The sequence below is a fragment of the Meleagris gallopavo genome, chromosome 1 (assembly GCF_905368555.1).
Source record: "Meleagris gallopavo chromosome 1, MGAL_WU_HG_1.1, whole genome shotgun sequence".
In the NCBI taxonomy this organism is placed as follows: Eukaryota; Metazoa; Chordata; class Aves; order Galliformes; family Phasianidae; genus Meleagris; species Meleagris gallopavo.
This window is the reverse complement of record NC_139404.1, coordinates 86,614,472-86,631,429: the sequence shown is the minus strand read 5'-3', so window position 1 is coordinate 86,631,429 and position 16,958 is coordinate 86,614,472. Positions and strand designations below refer to the sequence as shown.

General features: G+C 37.5%; 1 protein-coding gene across 1 annotated transcript; it reads left to right on the top strand.

Moving 5' to 3' along the window:
• Positions 1 to 10: 10 nt before the first annotated feature.
• On the top strand, positions 11 to 15,649 carry IFT57 (intraflagellar transport 57). The gene is made up of 11 exons (XM_010721194.4): positions 11 to 311; positions 710 to 872; positions 1,728 to 1,846; positions 2,799 to 2,889; positions 6,623 to 6,691; positions 7,127 to 7,249; positions 10,513 to 10,584; positions 11,363 to 11,494; positions 12,498 to 12,560; positions 14,303 to 14,369; positions 15,409 to 15,649. The coding sequence occupies exons 1-11, from the start codon at positions 157 to 159 to the stop codon at positions 15,585 to 15,587; spliced, it is 1,233 nt and encodes a 410-aa protein (XP_010719496.1). The 5' UTR covers positions 11 to 156; the 3' UTR covers positions 15,588 to 15,649.
• The last annotated feature ends 1,309 nt before the right edge of the window (positions 15,650 to 16,958 follow it).

The window sequence follows — 16,958 nt, the reverse complement described above, 5'->3', positions numbered from 1 at the left end:
TATCAGCTGTTTTGTCGCTGCACGGTCGCAGAGCAGCAACAACCCGGCCTTCTGTCGGCCGTGGGAGCTGATTCGATTGGTGGCACGGAGGAAGAGGCGGTCGGTGATTGGCAGAGACGGTTGCTTCGGCTACGGGCGGTGGCGTGGGCTTCTAAGATGGCGGAGCGGGATGAGGATGGGACAGCGGTGGAGCGGGGCCCGGGTGCGGCTTACGCCGCTTTCGTGCTCATGGAGGAGCTGCTGGACAAGCTGAAGCTGCTGAGTTACGAGGAAGAGGTGCTGCGGCGCCACAACATGAGGCCGCTCTCCAGGTGCCCCTTGAGCGATTCCAGCGGGACGGGCCGGCTGTGGGGGACGTGCGGGCGCGTTCGTGGGGAGCAGCTGCTGTCTGACTTAATGGGCTGAATTCTCTTCAGGGCACGTTAGGTATGGCAGCGGGCTACCTTATTCAACTCGGTTTGATCCCAAATAGGTGCAGTTTGTGTAGCTCGCACAGTAGGTGGGAGTGAGTGGAAGAATTACTTCAGAAGCTCCTGGTCTGACCTGTGCCAAGTGTAGGTACACCAACCTCTTGCCCATCTGGTAGCTGGAGAGTGTGGGGAAAGTCAGTTTAAGAGTCTGTTTTCCTAGCCTGTGTTGACTTACAATGCTTTAATTGCTTCAGGAGCTCAAAATACCATTGTTTACTATTTTTGCCCTTCTTAAACAGGCACTATTTTGCACTGCCCACTAATCCTGGTGAGCAGTTCTTCACGTTCTGCACTCTTGCGGCTTGGCTGATCACTAAAGCAGGGCATCGCTTTGAACAGCCTCAAGAATATGATGACCCCAATGCAATAATATCAAAGATACTCTCAGAACTGCGATCATTTGTAAGTGTTGAACTTAGTGTTTTTTCAAGTGCATTTCAGGCATGGATGTGACCTTCATAAATATCAATAATAACACGTTTCCTGTCCTAATTGTCTTCCCAAGGATTGGACAGACTTTTCCTATCTGTGTGTTTGTACAATGTTAATTAAGCCAAGTTATTTGAGATTTATACTGTCTGTACCTACTTGTTAGTTTTTTGACACTACAAAAATGGTCTTATGTTATTATATTTAGTTCTAATTAGTTTTGTTCCACAGTCTGTAAAACGGATTTAATCAAGATTACTTCTTATAGTGCTACAAATGCTGTTCATTTGTAGTGGTGTAATTTACAAAGTTTGTCTTGGAAGCTTAAATACAATACATACTCACTCTTCTGCTCCTGCCAAAGTCAAAAGTGGAAATAAGTGCAAAGGAAATATTTTTAATTGTGTTTATGTTTTGGGATTCTCTGGAGAGACATCTGCAATAAATAAGGCAGTGGTTTTTTTTGTTTTTTTTTTCTTTCTTTAAAAGCATAGGTTTAATCTCAGTACTTGGGTTCCTCTGTAGCTGATCTTACCTTGCCAGGATGTCACTTCTGTTCTTAACCATCTTACAGCTTTTCATTTTTCTGTTTACTACTTTTTACTTCTTTTCTTTAGGATTTCTACTCTGCATCTATTCCTTGAGTTGTTTTGTTTTTCATTCCTGTTTCCTGACTGGAGTTCCATTGGAGAATAATGTGAATTAACATTGGTAAAATCTTTCGGCACCATGAACACTTGGGTCTTAGTTCAAAAAATCTGGTTATTGGCTTGAAATGAAATTGATTGATGAGTAGCCATTAGTGAACAGCATATCTTTTTGTTTTAGGGAAGGCCTGTGGATTTTCCTCCCTCAAAATTGAAGTCGGGTTATGGAGAGCAAGCCTGTTATGTTCTTGATTGTTTAGCTGAAGAAGCCTTGAAATACAGTGGCTTTAGCTGGAAAAGGTATAGTACGCTGGAAGAATCCTCACATACGCATATTTTCCAGCAAATATAAATTGTAGTTATAAAGGGAGGTACACAAAATATGATGTTGTTCAGAAATGTTTTACTTAGTGTTTCATGAGGTGCAAAATTCAGCTAGGCTTGAAGCAATGGAATAAGGTGATTCCTAATGCCATTTCATGCGGCTTAGTCTTTTACCAGTGAGAGTGAGTTTGGGCTATCAGTAGATTAAGTTAATTGATAAAGATTTGACTGATAGCCTTTTTTTGGTCCCTGTCTTGTGAGTAACTGCTTGTTAATCTAACTATTGATTTGAAATGTTTTTTGTATCTCTCTGTTTAGGTCCCATCAATCAGTAGCTAAATCCAGCTCCTTGGCTGGAAGTACACACAATGTGTGATCCTGTTACAAATAAAGTACTATAACTTGTATATTGAATCCAAAGGAAATCTTCACCAAAATCAGATGGCAAACAATTTCAAGTATATGACAGTTTGTTTAAAAGTGCTCTTGATTTCATCCCCTCTCTCTGGTGTTTTTAAATTGTATGACAAAGTAATTTCTACCTTTGAAGTACGTTATTGATACCACTATTTAGTACATAAATTCCAAAATAAGCTAAAAATGAGTTTATGGAGACTTGCACTTGAAGTTTTAGAAGTTAGACCAAAGGAGAAAATGAATAAAAGCTTAATCCCCAGATGTCTTAGCAGTGTGAATACACTTTATTGCTTGGCCTGACTGCTCATCCTCACTTTTTTAAGACAGTCTAAGGTAACCAAAGACTTTCAAGGCTGAGCATAAGTTAATTTGTTTAAGTGTGTGAGACAACCACTGTCTGTTCATATTACACATTATTCATACTTCTCCTGAAATTTTTGTTTGCTTGGGAGCAGCTCATTGAAGTATTTCCTATTTATTTTTGTCAGTACTTCTTTTGAACTTATTTCAGGCCAGTGTACCCAACAGATGAGTTAGAAGAAGAAGAAATAACAGAAGATGATACAGAATTAACACTTAATAAACTGGAAGAGGATGTTGCAGTAGGTTTGACTGTTTTATATTATATTAGTATTCATCAGCAATGAAGTAATTTTTACTTGCTGTCCATCTTCTTTGGTTTTAAGAATCTACCAGCAGTTCCGTTACCCTTCTTTCCTGTGTCCCTTATTTTTCCTGCATTGTCAGCTTCTCTGTGGGATAATTTCAGATAGAGTGGTTAACTCTTCAAGACAGAGCATTTGTTATTGAGTGCATTTACAATTAATATAAAGTGAAGATGACTCAAACCATATGTTAAAATTACATGGATTCAGAATTGTTTGTTTTCTACTGAAACAAGCTGTTGATGTTAAATGAAACCTGAATTAGCCCTTTTTTACTGTATTGGCTAAAATTTGACCAGCTCTTTATTAATTGCTCGCTATTGTTACTCACATTTCACTGTGAGATGGGAAATGGGAAACAGTAACTTTGGCCTTAAGATTAGTAAACAAAGTAGGTGGAAAAGAACTTCTGAGTATTTATTTGAGACACCATTGAAGATCTAAGTAAAGGTCACAGCATTTTTTCTTTAAAGGAAGCTCGTGGCTGTTCATCACTATGTATTGCTTGAATGGAATGTTAATCATAATCTGTTCTGACTGCAGAATAAGTCTCTTTATACCTTTTTTTTCAAAAAGATGGGAATGCTTCAGGATCAACAGTTTTAACTATAATAATTACAATGATGTTGTCATGTCTGTGAAACAGTCATTGAAATACTCCTGTAAATTCCAGTATACTTCTCGGACTTACCAGTGCATAGCAGAAATTGTTTCTTGCAGATTGGCTTTCCCAGAGAATTATTTTTGTGAGAGTTGGAGTCTCCCTGTCTGTAAACTGTTATCGTAATGTGATCACGAGTTCTTCATTTTCAGTCTTCTCAAAGCAAGTCTTTTTACTGCTGACTTAAAACTTTTCTGGAAAAGGAAGTTAGCTGAAGATGATCAAAGTGAAAATTACAAAAAGAAATTAGTTTTGGATCTGATCTCTGAACCTCTGAATCTCTGAACCTCTAGAGATCATTGAATCCAACCCCCTGCTAAAGCAGTTTCCTTGCAGCAGATCGCACCTATGGGCATCCATAAAGGTCTTGAATATCTCTGGAGGGGAAGATTCCGTAACCTCTTTGGGCAGCCTCTGCCAGTGCTGTATCACTGTTGGCAGTAAAGAACTTCCTTGTCTTAGTATGAAACTTCCTGTGCTCCAGTTTCTGCCTGTTGCCCATTGTTCTACTGCTCATCACGACTGAAAGAGAGTCCACTGCCATCAACTTGACTCTCGTGCTTTCTATATTTATTTATAAATAATGATGAGATCCCATGTCATTTTTCTGCAGGTTGAACAGTCCCAGATCCCTCAGCCTTTTCTCATAAGGAAGATCACCAGGCCCTTAATCATCTTTGTCACCCTCCACTAGACTCTTCCTAGGATCTTCCTGTCTTTTTTGAACTGGGGAGCCCAGTACTGGATGCAGTATTCCAGATGTGGCCTCACCAGGGCAGAGTAGAGGGGGAAGAATCACCTCCTTCTGCCTGCTGGGCACGCTCTTTTTAATGTCAGGATACCATTGGCCTTCTTGGCCACAAGAGTACACTGCTGGCTCATGACCAACTTGTTGTCCACCTGGATGCCCAGATCCTTCATTGCAGTCATCATCAAATTCTTCTCCACCCAACTCTCTATGTCCAGGTCTTGTTGAATGGCAGCACAGCCTTCTAGTGTGTCAGTCACTCTTCCCAGCTTTGTATCATCAGCAAAATTGCTGAGGGTGGATTCTATCTTTTCATCCAGGTCACTGATGAAGGTGTTGAACAAGACCAGACCTGGCACTTTCCCTTAGGGATCACCACTAGTTACAGGCCTCCATCTAAATTCTGTGCCACTGAATACAACCATGTGAGCTCTATTAGTCAGCCAGTTCTCAATCTACCTCACTGTCCACTCATCCTATACTTTCTAAGCTTCGTTACAAGGCTGTTGTGGAATTCAATGTCAAATGCCCTGCTGAGGTCAATGTATGCAGTATCCACAGCTCACCTCCTGTACATCCAGCTGGTCATGACATCATGGAAGGGTAACAGGTTGGTTGAGCATGATTTCCCCTTGGTGAATCTGTGTTCACTGCTCCTGATAGCCTTCTCTTCCAATAGCTTGGAGGTAGCATCCAAAACGAGTTGTTCCATCACCTTCGCAGAGGTGAGGCTGACTGGCCTGTGGTTGCCAAGATTCTCCTTCTTGCCTTCAGCCTCCCTGAAGACTGGAGGACAATCAGGATCACTCCAGTCTTCAGGGAATTCTCCTGTTCTCCAAGACCTTTCAAAGATTTGTGTGGGGAAAACAATTTTGTGCAGTCTTAAGGACTAGAAATACTAGATAGAAATGCCACAGCTTCCTCATGTTTGTGTCCACATTTTTCAAGTACTTGCAAAAAATCCAAAGTCATACAAGTTAGAAGCAGAGTGGCAGTGTTGTTATAATAGGGCTCTGATTGTAGTCTCAATTTATATATGACAGTAGTCTACAGGACTGTAAGAGTTGAAGAGTTTGCTTCTCTTGTCATAGTTTTCTTAAGTATTGTACTTCTTTCCCTGTATTTTTATTAGCCAAGAAAAATTCCATCCTTTTGTTCTTATTTTTTGTACCGTATGGAAGTATTGGAATGTGAGTGTTAGTGGTCTGGTTGCATTTTGAAGTCCAGCCAGAAAAATTCTTGATGAATTCTGAGAACAATTGGAGACATTCTGTGTTACATATTTGACAAGCCCCAGAAATGTCAGCTGTTGGCTAAGAGCTATAAATGTGAAAACAGTCAACTGCCTGCTCTTTTCTGTGTCTTTGTGACTGTTTACATGGAGAAGTGGAGAGGAAACAGTTAACTAAAGCACAGTTTGTGCCCTTCAAAGAACTTCTGCATTTGGTCTTGGGTACTTAGGCCATTATTTTTACATCTAATGTGCTTTATTAGCTTTTCTACATTTCTTTGTTAGTAAAACCACTGAGCTAGGTTTATGCCGAGCAGATAACATCTTCTTGAAGCCTCTAATAGTTCTACAGGGATTAATCATATGTAAACATTTTTCCAATCTTGTTGCAGACTATATGTTGATATATCCCGGATATATTAGTTTTATCCATAATTGAATTTAGTAGTATTTCCAGTAATTAAATAGTATTGATGAATTTGATTGTTCTTCTAAATTAGATTATTCTGAATGAAATTGATGAGGATGGCAGAGAAGGCCTGGTTCTCTAAATCTTGAGGAATTTGGTGAACAAACTGTAGCCACCCCAAGGAAGTCTTCTCTTTTTAGTGCCTTATCCAATCGTTAATCTTTGTGTTCTTGTTAACGATGGTGTTGTGGTCAAACATAGTCAAAACCTGTCTAAGGTACAAGAGTAAGCTCACAGGTTTTTACTATGCAGATCTTGAAGGGTTCTACACTAAGAGCAGCATTCATGATTTGTTTAGAAGGAATATGAATGATGAAATTTGTCTTTGGTGGAAAAGATGAGGGCGGACTGAGAAGAACTACAGAACTGCATAAGTATGAAGTACATAGATGATAAAATGGCAGATGAAGTAAATGCAAGTTCTGTTATCAAAAACTTTCCATGTCTTGTTTTGTTCAGTGATTTGGAATGTAGTGCATATTTGCTCCTGTGAAGAAAAGTTTTGAAGAAAGATTGTGTGAAAGAAATACTCACTGATGTCTCTTTGCAACATTGCTTAAGGAAGAAGAGTCAGATAATGAAGAAAACTTTATTGACCTGAACGTTCTAAAGGCACAAACATACAGATCAGTAAGTTGCTACCTGTCATTCTTCTCTTCAGAGATTTTTACTTCTTCAGCAGAAATTTATTTCTGTTGAAATCCAAAAATACATATACAGTCTGTGCTTGAGAAAAACATGCCAACTGAAACACATCAGCTTATTTTAAAAGAAAACTGTATTTCTAGTTTCTAAATGGATATTGCTGCAAGATTGATATATTATAGTTCACCTTGATATAAATTTCATTTTTTTGAATTCTAAATGTGCTGAGAAAATATATTTAATTCTTAATATTTAAAAATTCAAAGAAAGACATATAAAGTTCAATTGTATCTGTAGTTCTAGTGGATATATGTGTACTTCTGAATATGAATGCTGTGAGCCATTGTAACTTGACTTCTAACAGTTGTTGCTGAGTATAAAAATTATGTTTTGTATGTAAAATTTGTGGATTTCATGCAGGATGTGAAAGACTCCACAAAACAAGAAGAAATCTTGCTGTCCACAACAGATGCAGCAGAGTGGAATCTGGAAGTGGAACGTGTGCTTCCACAGCTGAAAGTTACAGTCAGGACTGACAATAAGGTTTGTGAGAGTGGATTTTCACATGTATGCATGGTGATTAAAGTGCAGTTTGAATCAGCAGTGTTATTTTTCCTTTTTTTTTCTTCTTTTGTCGTGCCAGGAATTAAACCATGTAAATCATGGGCTTTCCTGTGCTATCTTCTCTGAACCTTTGTCACTTACTTTGAAGCTAGAAGCAATAATTTTTAATAGGCTGTTTTCCAGTATTACATAAGAACAGTGACTGCTTCTAACTTTATTTTTGTGGAAACTTCTTAAATCGTTAAACACTTCTGAAAAATTATACCTTCAGTTTAGCAGCTATTAAAGCATTTTCCTAGAAGAAGCTTCTTACCTTGCAACTGTTTGTTTTTTTCTTCAACCACTTAAAAGATTGATTTCATAGAATTCATCTTGCTGAACTTTAGATTATGTAAAGTAGGTCTGTACCTCTGATCTAGTCATTACATTTCCTTGTGTTTAATGAAAAGAAGTGCATTTTCAGTTTAATTTTATTTACCTGTCCAGGTAGCTACCTCAAGATGAAATTTATCATTTCTTAGAAATGTGTTTTTCTTACCATAATCTATTCCAAGGAGTCTAGAATGAGCAGCTCAGAAACACACGTCTGTTTTTGACACATCAACGTCCAATACTAGAATGTATTCTTCACATTGCCTCAGGCATTCTTTCTGAGAGTTTGCATAGCCCACATAGATGAGTGCAGTATTGAAACTGTGTTGTTTGTAGTGGCCCAGCTAGTTGAGGTAGTGGAGCAATCTACAGTGATGCAGAATTCAGTGAAGGATGATTATCTTGCCCAAAATAGACTAAACTCTCAACTCTGTTAAAATGTCCTGCCTGTCTGTACTGCATTCTTCTAAGTGAAGGATCTCCTGGTTTGAGTCACTGTGCTCTGGTCCTCAGCAAGCTTGTTACAGATAACATGGTGTTGATTCTCACGGGAAGAAATTAAAGCTTAATGAAGACATACATAGAAAATGAAAGCCGCTGAGATTTGCTACCTTCCAAATTAACACCCTGTTCCTTGACTTTAAGGAATGTGTCAAAATGAATACGAAAAGAGGATTCTTCTTTTTCTAGCTTGTGTACTTTAATGCTTTCAGAAATAACTTGAAAGAAGTTTCTGAAGGGTTTGGAGCGCAAGTCTCATAGGAAATGGCTGAGGGAACTGGGATTGTTTTGTCTGGAGAAGAAGAGGCTCAGGAGAGATCACAATTCTTTGAAAGGAGATTATAGAGAGGTGGGGATCAGCCACTTCTCCCAGTTAACTAGTGAGGGGATGAGCAGTGATGGCCTTAAGTTGTGGCAGGGGAAGTTCAGGTTGGATATTATAAAAAATTATTCTCAAAAAGAGTAGTGGTACATTGGAACGGGCTGGCCTGGGAAGCGGTGGAGTCACCTTCCCTGGAGTTGTTCAAGAAAAGGGTAAACGTGGCACTTAGGGACATGGTTTGGTGGGCACGATGGTAATAGGTTGATGGTTGGACTAGATGACGTTCTGTAAGAAAAGCCTCACATTGCTTATGTAAACTGTGCATGTATATTTAATACCAGGAGAGGTCAGTGGTTTAATTGGCAACATAGAAATGAAAACTTATTTTTAAGGTCCTAGGCAGGGGTGGGAGCGGAGGGGTATATGTTGTAAGTCTGCAAAATTTGGCAAATTACTAACAGTTGTCACCAGACCAGCAAAAAGATCTTGAGTTGCTGCAAACTTAAAACTCAACACATAGTGTAAGCACGTTTCTCTATTAACTTTTGTTTTAATCCTGAAGAGAATAGTGGGCAGCAGCACAGTTCTAGACAGCAAGTGAAATCCCATAGGCTGAACAGCTGTTGGAGATGCTCAGCTGTGCTCATATGAGATAGAGACAGAGGCACTAGTGCTATGATAATTATATGCATTTGAAGCCAGGTTTGCATTCTTATCAGTTGGAAGGTGCAGTTGTGTCCTCTTTGAAGTGTTGTCTAAAGTTTCTTGATAGCAGACTGGTTAGTGTGATTGATCATGTTTGCTTCTTTTCAGTATCTCTTACTGTTTTTCTGACAAGTGTGTGTCTCTGTGTTGTTTATTCCCTCCGCTTTTTCTTTTTCATCCTCTTTAGACAATGTCCTCAATCAAATGCTATTACTGAAAAAATAAATTTTCATATGTTCTGCATATCCATTAGTGTAACTGGCAGGACGTTTGTTACCTCTTTGTTACTAAAGAGGCTTGTGCCTCTTTGTTTTGCTTCTCCCTTTTCTTTATTGTCCTATTTGATAAGGTCCTTGATCAGGTAATCATACTGAAGCAAACACTGTCGTCTTCCTACCTATGCCCTTACCCTTACAGTACCTACTTTACAAGGAAGTATTCTAGGGTTTGATTTCAAGTGATGGAGTTTTGTTAACATCAGTTTTCTTATCATGTAGACCAGAACAGTGCCAAGTGTTTAAAAACCTTGACAGTCTATTTTTTTTTTTTTTTAATACATTTTCAGAAGCACAATGCTGAAATAGAGATAATTCTGCAGTGCTTCTGCTCTGCTTTGTTTTGAACTCACAGTTTGCAGCTGTGCTCTGGGTATGAGAGGCATAGAAAGTCCGCATTGATAAGCATAAATTGTGATAAATGTTGAGAAATGGAATTGATTTCTAAGTAACAGCTGCCTATCTGTCAAGTTAAAATAGCAGCTTTTTCTCGTTCTCTGTACCTGAATCCATGTGTGTTTCCTATGACATAACAGGTGCAAATAATTATCCCCATTCTAGTTTTGTCCCAGTATTAAAAACAAGCTCAGTTATTTCTGCCTATTTCATTTCTTTCTGTTTTTATGATAACAGTTGGGGTTAAGTAGGAAGAAAAGATCTGATAGTCTGGAAGTGGTGGTTGTTAGGTAGTTGAAGCATGCTTGTTCTCTAAGAACAAGCTGAGCGAGCGCATCTGTAGTCAATTTTTTCAACATTTGTGCTGTAGTGGTTTCAGTCCCATGAAGATCAATCAGACTCTTAAAAAATATAGCTACTGTGGTATTAGTGAGGAGGTCAATGTTTGTTTATGGGTCTGAGTGTTACACTGGGACATTTTGGAGATCAATGAACTATGTCATGCTGTGCCAATGCATCTAGATATCATGATGTCAATGAAAGAATCACATATGGTAGTAGTAGTATGTATGAGAACTCACCCTGTCTTGCATACCAGTATTTGTTTAGTAACCAGAGAAACATAAAAACTGTATTTAATTACCTTTTATTTCATGGCATCCTGTTTTTAGGATTGGAGGATCCATGTAGATCAAATGCATCAACATAAGGATGGAATTGAATCTTCTTTGAAAGAAACTAGGGTATGTATTTTATGTGCAGAATATTTCACTGGTCTGTTAGCACCTCTATTCTGTTTTTCATTTTGTATGCCTCCGTTTTGTTTCTTCAGTTTAATTATAATAATGTAAAACTAAAAAGGGAGATGTGATAATGATGATTACACATAATGGCACTGGCAAAAGATCTTGTGAGCAGCAGTTGTATATGTTAACAAGGATGTAAATGTTAATGTATCATATCACTTTGCCCTCTGTTTTCAATATGTTATAAATACAGAGTGCAAAATGATATAATACAAACTGAAAATAACAGCTAATAATAAAAAAAAAAAGTTCTCAAATACTCTTGCTAGAATAATTTACCAGCGTTGACATTTGTAATTATTTGGGGAAGGATACTGAGAGAGTGGCAAGGTGCTGGAACAGGCTGCTGAGAGGGTGTGGATGCCCTGTCCCTGAAGATGTGTAAGGCCAGGTGAGATGGAGCACTGGGTAGTCTGATCTAATATTTGATGTAGTGGTTGGCAACCCTACCTGTGGCAGAGGGCTTTATGATCCTTGGGGTTCCTTCCAACCCAAGCCATTCTGTGATTGAAGGAATTGGTAGAACTTGAAATATGTGTTGTGGCACTGGGAAAAAAGACATTGGGACCATTTATTCACTGACCAGACACAACATTTCTGTACTATTTTTTGCTATTACTTGTAGCATTCCATATCTTTTCTTAATTACAGCACCATTTTGATACTCTCTGGGTAATGTCTATATACTGTCAACCCACAGAATATGATTTTTTAGGGCTACCTTGACAAATTCCATAATGAAATCAGCCGAACGTTGGAAAAGATCAGTAGCAGGGAAAAGTACATCAACAGTCAGTTGGAGCATTTGATTCAAGAATACCGTTCAGCACAAGCCTTGCTGAGTGAGGTAATACACTAATCTGTCATTTCCTTGTCTAATATTAACATGAGGGTAAAGACAAAGAATTGGAGGAGTTATCTGTGAATTCTTCTTTTGGATATAAAGCATGGGAATTGCTGATTGGCTGTCGAATTATATAGTTTTTAAGCTAAATTAGCAATTTTTATTCAAGTATTCTACAAGGGAAAGTAAATGTTTTCTTGCCTGAATATTATGTAAATCAGCTGCCACAATCTTCTGCAGCTAGTAAATTGCTGGTTCTGCTTTCCCTATGAAGTTCACACATCTGCAATGAGTGAAAAAGCTACAGCTTCAGTTCAGCATTCATCTCTTACGTTGATTACTCATGCTAACTTGCACAAAGGTCTCTGATTACTTGTTTACTCTATTTAGTTTTTATGCCAATAGGCTAATGCTTGAGAATCTTTTTGATTCTTTAGTTAGGGGGCCTGTGTAAGCTACCAGTTGGTTAGCTCTTCTATTTGAGGGCTCGACGATAAAATCAGACTGGCAGGATTTGACCTCTGTGCTTTCTGTTTATCTTGCTGTTAAACGTCAAGACAGTAACTTACTGAATAGAAAGAAGCACTCTGGGTTTTGGGATTCAATTCAGTCTGCATTCTGGCAAATTTTCTTTATGCATGTTTTCTCATGTAAGTCTACCAGGAAACCTACTTCTTACTCTTATGCATTAGGGCTGCCACTTACAAGTTCTAAAACTGCTTTCCTGTTTTGAATGATGGTCATTGCACAGGCTGATGTCTTCAAGTCTTTCCTTATATTTGTAGTGCTGTAAATGTCATTGAGATTTCATGGGAGAATTTCTGGAATTGGGACAAGTAAAAGCAAATTTTGGTGTTCTCTCTGAAAAATTCATGTTATTAATTATTAACGATTAATTGTTATTAATGATTCTGCTATTTGAATTTTAGAAACCCACTTTATTAAGTAGATATTGAAGCGTCTGGAATGCAAGCATCTCTTCAGCGAAAAATGTGTTTCTTTGCAGGCTAAGGAGAAGTACCAGGAGGGAAGTGGAGGAGTAACTGAAAGGATTAGAGTCCTTTCTGAGGTAAAAACACATCTTCACATTATTTCTTTGGCTTCCTTGAATAAATCATTGGAGAATTGACATCTAGCATTCCCAGATTTATGAACTGAGCTCTTCCTGATATGTTGTATTAAAACTAATTATGTTCTTCTAGTGAGAGCAGATTAGCCTGGCCTCTAAATTTTAAACTGAGGTTGCTATTGCTTTTTAATTTCTGAATTTAGACAAACTATTATGAGCTCTAAATTTCACCAATTTGTGAAGGAGTGAAAATATTCTGTATCTCATAACCTGTCTCCTAGAATTATTGAAGATTAATCTACTCATGTCCATAAAGTGTTCAGAAGAAAAAAAGCTTAACTTTTATTTTTAGTAAAAGTAACCAATAGCAATTTGAAATGTTAATCTTGAAAGCATTTAAATGCAATATTTGACTGAAGAGTAACTTCTAATACCAATCAAATTATATTAATACCTAAAACTGTTTAATTGATGGTTTGACAAATTTAAGAAAAAACTCCTAATTGCCTTAAATGTGGACTGTTTCATAGTTTTCACTCAGATTTACTGCTAGATTTCCAAATATTTCCTCCCTTTGTGCAGTTCAGATTTTTTTTTTTTAAATGATTCTCCTATTTGACTCTTTAGTCAAATACTGCATTTATTGCACTTTATTAGATGCTAGAGTATCTGGAATGGTAACATAAAATAGATCACGCCATAAGAATATGATGGAAAATGTACGATAGATTTGAGATTTTTTTTTAATGTTATTACAGTCATAGAAGTTTAACAAGGGTTTTCTAGCAAGGAATTCTTAGTATGGCATTTGTACTATTAGCCCTTCTTTCTGTCTGATTCTCAAGGAAGTTGACTTCAGATTTACTTGCATGATCTTCTTTCCCTTAAAAAAAAAAAGTTGATTACTAAAGAAATGTGTTACGAGTTGGTAGCCTTTGAACTATGTTGATGCAGCAGTGCATATCTGAGTTAAACTAGGCTCATTGGATATCACTCCTGATCTGCTTTCTAATAGGCTATAATCTAGAAAGGATTAAATTTTAATTTCATGGAATCAAATCTCAGCCTTCTTGGCAATACAAGTACCACTGCAGGTATGCAATAAAAATGCAGCCGTGTTTTTTTGTTGTTGTTGTTGTTGTTTAATGGAAGGGCGTACTGAAGCCTTAAATAATACAGACAAAAAATAATAGGTGATTATCTAGATTCTGCCTTGGAATATAGTTGCTTTGTCATCAACAAAGACAAACTGGTCGATAATCAGTGCTGAAATGTATTTCTTTTCTTCACGCATGGATTCACACATGCCAGTGCCAGTAGGCTTGCCTGCTGCACTATCACTTACTGCAGTGCTATTTCTTGTTTTTTTTTCACCTGCCAAAGTCCTGCCACTGTTAGAAGGGCATTTTTTATGGTCATTTGGTAAATGTTGGTCTGTGAGGATAATGGTTCTTTTCTCCCATCCACTGTGCAGCAACATTTGCACTTTGTTTTTATTTGTTATGGATCCTCAGTAACGTTTCTGTATGGCTAATGTTCTGCCATACGATTTATAACATCTATTTTTCAAAAGGCTGATGAAAATTTTCCTAATGTTTGGGAAAAAAAACCAGAAAAGTTCCTCTTTTTACAACAAGACAGACACTTTTTTCAACTGATATGTTTATTCAGGAGGGAGTTTTAGATTTCTTTTTAACTTTTTATTCATCCGGTTTAATGAATAAAAAAATCTCTAATTAAAGATTACAGAAGTTTTAGAGAAAGTGAAGCAGGAAACAGAAGAGAAAGGAAGCAGTATGACTGATGGCAGTAAGTATGTTTTTGCCTCAAACTATCCACCCAATTTCTCAGTGACAGATGCATCATTGGTCTTCTGTGAAAAAAATAACCAGAAATGAGTGACAAGTCTAAAATATCTATATTAAGATTTTAAAAGATGTCTAAGAAAATTAGACATCTTACTCTCTTCAAAAATGTTATGCAAGTCTGTAGAAGATTCAAATTATTTTACTCTCAAATCATTACTGAGAGTAAGTGTTGGAATTCCCTCACTAATGCTAATGGAAATGGGTGAGAAAATTAATTTTGGTGCTGAAGTTTGAATTTTTTAATATATGAAACTATGTACTGAGAATTTGGTGTAATTTTTCTTGATAAATGCATTCTTTTGCAAATGTTACACATACTAATGCAGAAGTGAATAGAAGTGAATAGCAAGGCTAAATGTGCAAGCTGTATCTATATTTTATTGTAACTACTATGGCTAATTGACTTAAGTAATTATAAGTGTTACTGTGTAAAGAAATTTTGTTCACTCTTCTTGAGTGAAAGAGCTACTCAACTACCTCTCAGCACCATAACTGTATTATGACATGGCCAAGGATCAGGATAAACTCTAGAGCCCAGAATTATAAGGAGCTATATGATGTGTCAGCAGCATCTGTAAGGTGATATTAGTGGGAAGTGCTGGGTTACAAATAAAGTATGGAGCACAAAACATTTTAGTAGATTTTCACAGGTAAAACGGCCTCCTGCTGAGGGTGTCTTCAGTTCCCTACAAAACCCCAAGTCAGATGTAGGGGTGAGGCTTTTAGCTGAGCAAAACACATCACTAGTAAACCAAGCTTAATGATTGTGCACGTCTTTATGCAGATCTTAGTTGTCGAGAAGACAGCAAAATTGTTTTGCCATTTCTATCTTTAAAGCATAATGTATCAGTTCAATCATGACTTTAAAGTAGAACATGCTTTTGTTCAATCACTTTTTCAATTTTAAGAATTGTAGAATGTAATGCTTCTGTGTTAAATCACCTGACACCAAGTTGCACTATTTATCTTTTCTTGGACAGCTCCTCTGGTGAGGATTAAACAGGCCTTAACAAAACTGAAGCAAGAAACCGTTCAGATGGACATTCAGATTGGTGTAATGGAACACACATTGCTCCAGTCAAAGCTTAAAGAGAAATCCAATATGACTAGAGATATGAATGCAGCAATGATACCAGAAGCTACAATAGGTGCCTACTGAAATTGTTTGGAGCTGACTTGGTTTGCCCAAAATAAAGTTTTCTACTGTTTGTTTTTTTGGTAGATTGGTGGTTTTCTTTTTGTTTGGAGAGAGTGATGGTTTTGTTTTTTTTTTTTTTTTTTGCTTTTTTGGTAACAAGATGCTTATCATTCACTTTTAAAAGAGTAACATGCACTCTTTGGACTCAGAATGGAGCCATGTTTAATTTTGGGCTATAAGGATTTGCTGCAGATCCCTTCAAAATATATTAATGAGTTATTATTACTGCACGTGTCTCTCTGTTTCGCTGGAGAATGAAAAGCTATAAAACATAATTGACAGCCTGTAATCTTGATATTCTACAGTGCTGAAAGAAAAATGCTCGCAAAGGACTTAAAAAGAATTACTGCCATTTACTTGCATTTAGTAGAAAGTATTTAATTTTTGACATTGAAGTGAAGATCAGCGTCAAGTAGTGTCTACTGTATCTGACATTCACATGAGCATGGATTGTGTTCCCAGCCCTGCATGACTTTGGTCTAGTAGCTTTTTTCTTTAGCTCTTTGGTGGGTGGATACATAGTATTTCATTCAAGAGCTGCTCTGGTGTTATTCCTCTGAAATTCTGACTATAATTATTCACAATTAGAAGAAAGCAGGATGTGTTCTGCATACGTGAGTAGTTGGGTGTATGTCTCTAGGTTGCTTTGAAAAAAATGAACCAAGATTATTTTTTCCTAAACTTTCAGTAAAGATTACAATTTATTCTGTGACCTTGATGTTCAGATGACGTAGCAACTTCACTCCTTTTCCTGTGAACTTGCTGATAAAACCGTGATTAACAGAACTGCAAAGAAATATTTAGTCAGTAAAGGTGGGAAGGAGGGCAGCAGCAATGGGCTAACGTTGCAGTAATTTCAGGATGCTCCTAGGTCAGCCTAACAACTTTGTCAATAGACAACTATAGAAAACAGCCTTTTTTTTTTTTTTTTTTTTTTTTTGTGTGTGTGGGGTGGGTGTGAGGAAGTCCTCTAGGCAGACTGCTATGGGTGGTTTTTGTAGTTATTTTTATGTTTACATTTCTTTTAAACAAAACAAAACAAGTGGTGGCACACTGGAACAGGTTGACCAAGGAGGTTGTGGATACCCCAGGCCTCGAGGCACTCAAGGCCAGGCTGGATGTGGCTCTGGGCAGCCTGGTCTTGTGGTTGGTGACCCTGCACATAGCAGGGGGGTTGAAACTACACGATCATTGTGCTCCTTTTCAACCCAGACCATTCTATGATTCTGTGATATGTACATCCTTTTGATTACCACTGTTCATAAGCCGTGGACAAAATTGGTACAATTCCAGTAATGTTAAATTATTCTCCTAACTTCTCTAGGTGATTCC